Raw genomic sequence first — 10321 nt, 5'->3', positions numbered from 1 at the left:
TTTGTTGTGTACTTCTTTTGCTGCTGTGGTTTCACGTGCGTAACAATCTTTTTGCGGCGTAAATTATTTGTGTTAGGTTGCATATGCCTTGATTGATAATGTATTATTTCAATCTGTCAAACTTTGCTTGGGTGCCGAGGCCTCGTCAGTTTTTTTCAACGTTTTGCCTCGGCTGCCCCTTTCTGTAGAAAGAAAAGAAATAAAGAATATATATATATATATATATATATATATATATATATATATATATATATATATATATATATATATATATATATATATATATATTCAATATACCATGCGTTGTTCTATTCGTAGCTCACATATTGCATCCTCATTTGGGGTACGAAAACCCACATAAACCTTGAGAGATTAATGGTCGTTCAAAAAAAGGGTTCTAAGAGGGATTGAAGGGTATTATGGTAGACCACTACATTTGCCTACTGCACCGTTATTCATCACATATATATATATATATATATATATATATATATATATATATATATATATATATATATATATATATATATATATTGAGCCCTAGCGTAGTGAAACCAAATGAAAACTGTGGAGAGTCGTCTATTCTAGTCTGCAGTAGTTTTTTTTTTCTTTCGCCAAAGCTGTGTAATTAGTAAAGACCAATTAGCGCTTTGTTTAATCATTGGCATTAAGAACAAATTGTCACAGTAAAAATTGTAGAACGTCCCAAAAATGGCTCGGATAGGTAAGCTTTAAGATAGTCAAGATTCAGAATTGCGCGTACGTTTGCTGCACGACCAACTTGAGCCTTGCACCTCACGCGATGACGGCACTGTTAACGGGCTATTTTCAGACAGTATAGGGAGCCGAGCCTCCTGCTTAGATTAGCTTTATCAGAGCAGATAAAGGTTTGAGAGACGGCGCCACTAGTAGAAGCAGCGTATGTGCCCTTAAGTCAGAGCAGAAATTTTCATCCTTCGTCAACCCATCAGACGCTCGGCCGGATTTGTCGTACCCACCCCCTGCTTGCGTTTACTCACGTTCACATCCTTCAGCCACTCTCTTCCTTCGAGAGAGAGAGAGCAACCTGATAGGAGCAGCACACACAGGGCAGCAGGCGATTTCAAGTGCAGAGAACGACCAAGGTAGAAGAGCAGCCGGTCTGTGTCCGCTCGCGATACGAGCAGGAGAACGCGTCTTACGTGAATTCCAGTCGTTTCGTCGCGTAGTGACGAGAAGGGACATGTCTGTTTCTCCGGCCTCCATTCGGCGCTCCAACCTGGGCGAGGGACCTCACTGGGACCCGACATCAAAAACGCTGCTATACGTCGACGCCCCTGTGGGAGACCTCTGTCGTCTGAACGTGCTCACCAAAGACACGTCTGGAGTCCATTTGGGTAATTTCTTTAAGTGTGAATGACCTCTCTTAACCGCCTACTGTGACCTTTCGTTTAATTTCAAAGCCGGCATATAGTTGCATCCAGCGAGCTTTCGACTGAGTGACCGAGTTTGCTTGCAAGCCATGTCGAAAGCTGTTTCATTATCGAACGAGTGAATGGGTAATATATGGACAGGAAACTCTCCAGTTATAGGTACACCGTGTTTTCTTTAATTTATTGTCTTTTTTTAGTATGCTTAACATGGAGTAACGACACAGAGTATTTATTATGTTCTAAAGTAGCCTCAATGGTGCACATCATATTTAGATTTAAACATATGAAATCTGAAAAAAAAAACATAAAATCATGATTCTTTTGTGTCATTTTACTGCAATATTGCTGCCTCGTTTCGAGCACAAGTTTCACTAACTTGTGAAATGTGCACATGCTATAGAAAAATAAAGGTTTTGTGATGTATAAAAAAATAATATCCGTATGCTCTATTGTTGCCGTTTTATTAATTGCGCCTTATAGCCTACGAGGCAATTATGCGATGACATGCGAATGCCTGCAGGATCAGCGCCCTCGTTCTCACGGCTTTCATTCTTGCTTCCTAGTCTCAGAAACGAAACAAAGACTTAAATGAAATAAATTATTAAGATTACTGCACCCATGTTCGAAATACATAGGCCAAATGCCATCCTTGTGCACAAAGAAAACTATCAAGGTATTCAAGAAACTGACTCGATCGCATACGCGGACAGCCATAGAGTAGAAGCGTGAATGTGGATGATTGGACATGCAAACTTTCAGCGCCCTCCTTGGCACCCAGGTTTCTAGTCTTGAACAAGATCCTAACCAGTTACCATATACTACTCAGAAAGAAACCAATCCAAAAGTTTTTGACGTCTGCGGAGTCCATCTTTTTGGAGGCTTCCACTGACGAACTCGTCAGAATTCGTTGTACTGCGTTCTTAGCGGTATCTTTGATTGCTTCTCAGACGGACTCGTCACCATTGTGATCCCCTACAAGTCCGATCCCAACCTGAATGTTATCACCCTGGACAGGCAGCTGCGCAAGTTCGACTGGACTACGTCCAAGTCTGAGGTTCTCGCCGAGGTGGACAGCGACAAGCCGACAAACAAATTCAACGATGGCAAGTGTGACGTCACCGGTCGCCTGTGGGCAGGTACGGGATTGTGGCGATCTTGCAGCTTGCAGAAATACTAAATGAAACGGCGTCCGCGGTCATCATACGAGGCACACTAATTAACGTCGCTTGATATACCCCCGATAAAAATTTGGCTAGGTGCAAGTCTTTTCTAGAGTTTACGTTGATATCACACTTTTGACTTTGAATCTTGGCAGTGAAATTTTGATGCGCGGCAGAAAAAAGAAAATCTGTACGAGGAGTTGCACGCCGAACACATGTGCACGATTTTTCAGGCACAGGATTTCTATATTTTTTGCCAAATACTTACCATAGCAAAATAGGCAGCTTTAAAAAAAAAGGATTTTCTAACTATAGACAATGGTACATGGCATGTGTCTCTCTCCGATGAACAGTAAACTGAATCAGTTTTTGAAATTTGACTATATTGAAGCCACTAGAATCGAATTTCTTGAGCTTATGATTTCTGCTCATGGTTAGCTTTTTATTTTAGGTAACCGGAGCCTTAGGCCAACTATTTTCTGTCACAGAGGAATTGCATGTGGAGGTTACTGTAGACTTGATTTGTGGCAGATTATAGCAATCAGCGCAGAAGCCTACTCCGTTTTCACTCTGTAATCACCTCTCAAAAGTTCAGGATTTTGATCATTTTTGAAGCTATGCTGCTTGCATTGCAGGAACCTCAAAGGTAGGTCACAGGCAAATTTATTTTGAAGCGGCAGCTTCACTAAGGACACCAACTCGAGCCTTCAGCGTCAGTGTCGGTGGGTGCCTGAAAGAGCCTCTCCTTGCATGTGGGACGGCGACAGAATCAGCCTGTCATGACATTTAAACTCACGTTACTCTTATGCCACGGGCAAGAGCTGCCAACTCGGGTCGCTCCTTTCATACGTGAGGGTGATATCAGAATCAGCCTGCCAGAACCGTTTGCATTCACCTTACCCCTAGGACACGCAGGCACGTCCATACGGCTTGGTTGAAGCCGGACTTTATATGTGTGCTGGTAGCTTACGCTCTCGAATCATAGCCTTAAAGACAGAGCTTAAGTGTCCCCAATAATGTAGAGCCCTGCATTGATAGGGAGTGATAGGGGAATAACGTAGCAGGCAAAAGAAGCTTCCGCTTCCATCCAGGTTTAACCAGAGCTGAACCACAGCTATTTTTTTCCAACTCTTAATCACTAATGCGGGGAGAATGTCGCTGATGATAGTTTCGTCGCAGCATTATTTCTGCTTTCATTTATCGACAGGATTACCGGGGTACGTATACTGGTACCTGGAAATGGCACGCCCCTGTACTGGTTGTTGGACAGGCGATTAAAAGTATTGGCTAAAGCCACCTGCCTTTCGAGACACTTTTCAATCTCCCCAGTCATCGATGAGAATTAATGGTATTGTTACATCGTTACCTTTATTATTGAGTTGAGCGAATTAAATGACATGTTTTTCTCCAAGGAACGACCGGTGAGCACAAGGGTGCTGAGATGATCCAGAAGGAGAACGGATCGCTGTTCAGCATCGACCCAGCCACACTGAAGGTCACCACCCACGTGACCAAGGTGAACCTGTCCAACGGCATGACATGGTCGCCGGACAACCTCAGCATGTTCTACGTCGATTCCTTCACGCGGAGCATCTACTCATTTGGCTTCGACGCCGCCAACGGGCAGCTCTGTAAGCGACCATAGAGATCCCACTATAAGTGATGCAATGTGCGTCACCCCACGTTATCCGGCTTCGCACGTTTATCCCGGCTTTCGTAAAGGTGTGTGGCACTGCATTCAGGCGATGAATTTCCGGAGGCGCACATATATTACCATCCACAACATGGCCCTGTCGTCGATGTATCGCCCAGCCTGTCCTTTAAGGTTGCCATTTCGCGCTCTTATAAGTGGCGGTCACGGTGCAAGGTGGTGGCGGTCAAGCAAGCATACATTATAGGATCTTTGCGAACTTAATAACCGAGAAAGGACCACGAAAAGAAATTTCGCTTCAGTGTAACCTCATCGTTATAAAACAGGGGCGTTCCTGAATTCGTATACTGTGGTTCGGAAACGGGAAACTACGCCTAAGCACTTGATGGTCATATATTTTGAAGAAAAAAACAGCGCATCCAAGACGTGACAGTGAGAATTAGGACGACACAGCGCTGTAAAATAGCGATTCAAGACGCCTTTCACGGCAACCGATTTGCGAGCATATAGCTCCTCAAGTGATATGGCTCTGAAATTGTATGGCACAATTGCGCAGCTATGGCCTAAAAGCACTAGCTGTGGCACAAGGTATCGTTGTCCACCCAAGACCCGTTACTCGAGCACCTCAACACCCCAGCTGTGCCAAGCACCAAGCCTGGGGAAAGCTAGCCTATACCTAATAAATCACTCGTGGAAACCATAGGCGGCACTGGGGATCGAACCCCACTCTTCACATCCTCAAACAACTCTAGACCATCGTTGGGACTAATTGGTCAGTGCTCTCTGGGCCACATTATTTTTTTTGGCTTTCCTAAAAAGAAGGCCGAAAATATATTTACGCTTATTACAGTGCAACAAATTCGTAGGTGGGGCCTTTGTGAGTACTCAAATCCACTTTAAAAGCCCTGCGTGGGCGCTAAAATTTAGAAATCATTTTTAAACGCTTGCAACCGATTAGGGCGACGCCTCAATCAGCGTTATTTTCTACCCCTGCCCCTTGACGTCAATTGGACCCTGAGGGTGTGTCATCTGGGTGTGCCCCGCCCAAGGGAAGCGGGCAAGACGGAGCGCGGCGGAGTGCTGTCGAGACGTCTTTATTTTCCTTTCTTTTTTTTTTTTCTTTTTTGCACACTGACATGCGTTGGGTTGAAGCGGGAGATGAGTAGCCGCATTGTCGTTCGCCGACAACTGCTGTGTCAGCGAAGCTAGCTTGAATAGTTTTAAGTTGCAGAGACGACTGATGGAATACCGTTTGCTCTTTTCTTGGTCTCTTTTAACCGCAGCCAACCGACAGGTTCTGGTCGACTTCAACTCCAAAGACGAATACAAAGAATGCGGCTACCCTGACGGAATGACGGTGGATGTAAACGGCAAGCTCTGGGTTGCCTGCTACGATGCGGGAAGGGTCATCAACATCGATCCCGATACGGGTGAGTGAAACATCATCATCATCATCATCAGCAGCAGCCTGATTATACCCACTGCAGGGCGAAGGCCTCTCCCATATTTCTCCACTTAACCCGGTTCTGTGCAAGCTGCATCCACTTGACCCCTGCGAACTTCTTAATCTCATCCGCCCCCCTAACTTTCTGCCGCCCCCTGCTACGCTTTCCTTCCCTTGGAATCCAGTTTGTTACCCTCAGCAACCATCGGTTATCCTCTCTTCGTACTACATGTCCTGCCCATGTCCATTTCTTCTTAATTTCCACTAGAATGTCGATAACTTGAGTTATTTCTCTGACCCACTCTGCACGCTTTCTATCTCTTAATGTTACCCCTACCATTTTTCGTTCCATAGCCCTCTGGGTTGTCCTCAACTTAAGTAGAACACAACTTAAGGAGTGAAACATATGGGTGGTCGATTTGTCTCAGCTATGCAAACGAAAATTGTAAAATTGTAAGAGGAGAGCTGAATGGATAATAAACAGCCAAGAACAAGGGTAACGAAGTACAGATAAAAGAGAAGGCAAGCGTAGCAGTAGGCGGAAGATGGCACATAACATGATGAAAAAAAACTGCACTACAGACGTGGACGGAGGTGAAGAACAAACAGGACAGGCGCTGACTCGAAACTGAAGTTTATTGAAAAAACACAGTATGATTTTGTCCAGCCACGATTTTGTCCAGCCTGAGGGCAGTCTTGTCAAAATCATGCTTTCATAATATGCGAATTAGCTTTAATGAACAACTGTCTAGGCTAGCGAACGCAGGATTTCCTGTTCACGTCATATTAAGAGTATGTGATAAACTAATCACAAAAGTAAAACAGTCGTGCGCAGGCTCACGGGAGCAGGAGGGGGCTGGACAGAGGGATACAAGAAGATTTGTGGCCTTGCCATATGTGCATGGTCTATCACACAATTTGGAGAAATGTAGCCAGAAGGTTTAATGTGAATGTGTTTTTCTCAGCACCAAATAAACTGTCAAAAATGTGTAGCATAGTTAAGAACAAAGCAGCGAAAAAAGTCCGGGAAAGAAACACGTGTCGGGTGAAGCATGATTTTTATGTTCCATGTAAAGTAGGAGTGGTATACAGGATTCCGTTATCTTGTGATAAAGTGCACGTGGGTCAAACGGGCAGTTGTATTAATGTTCAATTACGAGAGCACAAGAGATCATTAGATATTGGTAGAGGCACTAATCTGGTAGCGCATTCTAAGGGGTGTGATGGCTGCCATCCTTTTCTAACACAGACAGGTATTTTGGATGCCCATCCGGCACAGATTAACCGAGAAATCAGAGGCCAGGCATATTATGCGATTAGGTGAAACATGTGTTAGTGAACCGTCAATCGCTTTAACAGATAATTAGGTGTGGTTTCTTGAACGTGGTATGGGTGCTGGGTCATGTTTTTTGTTTAAGTGCGTTTTAGTGCGGCTTGGCTTGGATGTTTACTCTGTGTGTTTTTTCAATAAACTTCAGTTTCGAGTCAGCGCCCGTCCTGTTTGTTCACCTCCGTCCACGTCTGTAGCGCTGTTTTTTTCATCATGTCACCGCACCAACTCGCCCAGATGTCTCTTCTATTACAGTGGCACATAACATTTTTGAAATGTGGGCTATAAGTTCTACGCGCTCAACGGAAAACACATTCGCCGCGCAACCACCACAGGCTTGAGCTGAATCAATGGCTAATTAGTGTTTCGCTGGCTTCATTGGTGATTTAAGCACCGCAGCGGTTATTCACTGGCCAAAAAAAAAAAAAAAAACAAAAATAGTGGAGCTTAAACATCTTTAAGAGTTATTAGCATTTCCGTGTCGCGTAGTGGTACGATTAAGTAGCAGTGATAGTGGTATTAATTTCAACGGAGTGTTGCTGTAATGTAATGTGTGGTTGCGAGCTTTGAGGCGATCGCATAAGCCTTTAAACTGTGAGCGTTCCTCAGATTCATGGTACTCGACTAGGTCTTGTTTAAGAGTTTGGACGGCTATGCTGGCGTCCTCTTTTCATGCACCTGACTCGCCAGCTTCACCTTGAAATTGTCACACTATAGGAAAGTAAATAAGTCTAAAACAAATACCCGCGCCAAGTAACAGGGGCATGGGCAACATCAACACTCCTGACACGCGCTTACAAGTCATCATCATCATCACCAGCCTGATTATACCCACTGCAGGGCGAAGGCCTCTCCCATATTTCTCCACTTAACCCGGTTCTGTGCTAGCTGCATCCACTTGACCCCTGCGAACTTCTTAATCTCATCCGCCCACCTAACTTTCTGCCGCCCCCTGCTACGCTTTCCTTCCCTTGGAATTCAGTTTGTTACCCTCAGCGACCATCGTTTATCCTCTCTTCGCACTACATGTCCTGCCCATGTCCATTTCTTCTTCTTAATTTCTACTAGAATGTCGGTAACTTGAGTTATTTCTCTGACCCACTCTGCACGCTTTCTATCTCTTAATGTTACCCCTACCATTTTTCGTTCCATAGCCCTCTGGGTTGTCCTCAACTTAAGTAGAACTCTCTTGGTTAGCCTCCACGTTTCAGCCCCATAGTTGAGTACAGGCAAGATGGAACGGTTGTATACTTTCCTCTTGAGCGATACCGGTAAGCTGCTAATCATAATCTGCGAGTGCTTGCCAAATGCGCTCCATCCTAATCGCTTACAAGTGATATAATGCAAAGAGAGCATAAATGTTCGTTTCATAACAAGCCTCTTCGTGCAGTTGTGAACAGCATGTATGCTTACTGCAGAGTGTGACCTATGAGCGTAGCGCAGATTGGGTCATAAATTTTACCTTGGTATACATGACCTAGCGCTTGAGTGCTACAAACTTTGACTTGTGTGAGATATCCAGAATTTCTGAGTACTATCTTTCGTAGCTGTTATATCGAGGTACAGCAGTTTCCGGGGCGCATATACGTTGCTGCAGTGCGCGTCCTCCGCCAAGGAGGATCCTTAAGGAAATGATAGCAAGAAGGCTTTGCTTCCAACGAAAGATAACGTATCTGGCAGCATACTTTCCTTGAGAACTCTACCACTCTACATGACCGCGCAGCCGTCCTGGGAAGTCGTATCTCCGCTATAGTGCTCTATAATCTCCGTTGCGAAAGGTGATGATAGTATGTGTGTCGTATAAGCACCGCGTGCTATCATCCCTTCGGCTAGTAGAAGGCCTTCTGGCGACCTTGCGATACCAATAAAGCCACCTTAGAGTACTATTAGCGCCGGCTTTCTAAAGGCATTGTGTCGGACGAATAACCTCATACGTAATCGGCGCTGGGAATCCAGCACCGCTGCTGTAATGTAATCCGCTGCTAACCCACCGCAGTGAGTCGCTTCAAGTCCCATTACGCTTATCCCCTTCATTTGTAGTGTACTGTGCTCGCAATCTCAATCAGGTTAGCAAGCGATAAATCACAGACCAAGCCTCGCTGTTCCGATGGAGCATTAAGCAGATTGGAACTGAAGAACCTTTTTTCAGATGCGACGTGGAAAATGCGTACAATATTTTACTAGCAGGCTCAGAGTACGTACCTGTTTCTTGTACGCTAGTTCAGTGCCGACAATAAGAAAGAAAGCCTTAGAAGCTGTTAGCAACGGGTGTAAATGACGTTATAAAAAGAAAGATCAAAACTAGATAATGTTGCCCCTTAGCTCCTTTGATAGAATCTACGGGAGACGCCTTAAGTAACACAATTTTCATTTCATGACTACCAAATCATCTGTGCTCTCCCGCATTATCTATTCAAGCATTTCCAACCCATCAGAAGCTAGTACTTATATGGACTAACCCTTTACAAATCGTATATGGACGGCTGAAGTTAATGTAGTGCTATTACAGTATACATGAAGTTGACGTCATCGTCATGACCACTTTGTGCACTTCCAGGTAAGCTGCTCAGGACCGTCCTTCTGCCCGTGTCCAACACCACTTCTTGCTGCTTCGGTGGCGAGAACTATGACGAGCTCTACGTCACCTCGGCCTGGAAGGGGCTTACGTCCGAGCAGTTGAGCGCCGAACCCTTGGCCGGGTCGGTGTTCAAGGTCACCTGCCTTGGAGCTAAGGGTTTTGCGGCCCACACCTTCAACCGCTGATGCCAACCACACAAATTAAATCCTGGGCACAGACCCTGAAATGTTGAGGTATTTAACAGCAGAGGATGATGAAATGTGTGCAGTCGCGGATAGAATATGACCAACGTTCAACTCAAAGTCACGAGCCAAACTCATTTCAAACTTGCATTAATGGTGTAGAAGTTATTGTACTCAATAGTCTGACACGTGCCTCTGATGTGATGCAAGACCCACACTGTTCTATCGAAGCGGTGTGCGGACAAACCTGAACCATTAAAGACGACGCGCACACGTATTACGAGCAATGGAAAGCTCAACTAACTAGCGTAAGAGATCGATCAGGTTCGTGAAGCAGCTCGGGCCATGGAATGAGGGCTCCCCCCATCTGATGTTCAAACAATTCGCAAGGCCTGTTTCACAATAAAGCTTCATTCTCTACTCTCACTCTACACCTGTTCGCAAGGGTTCAAAGGTATTCTACGTGGGAGCATGCGCATAGAAGCCTGAGAGTCGGGACTTCTGATCATGCTTGGTTCATGATCTGTCCACAACAGTATTTTGTGTCCTGCGCTGTCACTGATT

The 10321-nt window shown here is 45.0% G+C and overlaps 1 protein-coding gene across 1 annotated transcript; it reads left to right on the top strand.

Annotated features, from left to right (window-relative positions):
• The first annotated feature begins 919 nt into the window (after window positions 1-919).
• Window positions 920-10188, top strand: LOC146178082 (regucalcin-like). The gene is made up of 5 exons (XM_084579696.1): window positions 920-1376; window positions 2360-2548; window positions 3985-4203; window positions 5507-5653; window positions 9555-10188. The coding sequence occupies exons 1-5, from the start codon at window positions 1223-1225 to the stop codon at window positions 9758-9760; spliced, it is 915 nt and encodes a 304-aa protein (XP_084435822.1). The 5' UTR covers window positions 920-1222; the 3' UTR covers window positions 9761-10188.
• The last annotated feature ends 133 nt before the right edge of the window (window positions 10189-10321 follow it).

The sequence above is a fragment of the Amblyomma maculatum genome, chromosome 9, assembly GCF_055883805.1.
Source record: "Amblyomma maculatum isolate TAMU_Amacu chromosome 9, ASM5588380v1, whole genome shotgun sequence".
NCBI classification, from domain to species: Eukaryota; Metazoa; Arthropoda; class Arachnida; order Ixodida; family Ixodidae; genus Amblyomma; species Amblyomma maculatum.
The sequence above is the reverse complement of the archived record's forward strand: the minus strand, read 5'-3'. Positions and strand labels throughout refer to the sequence as shown.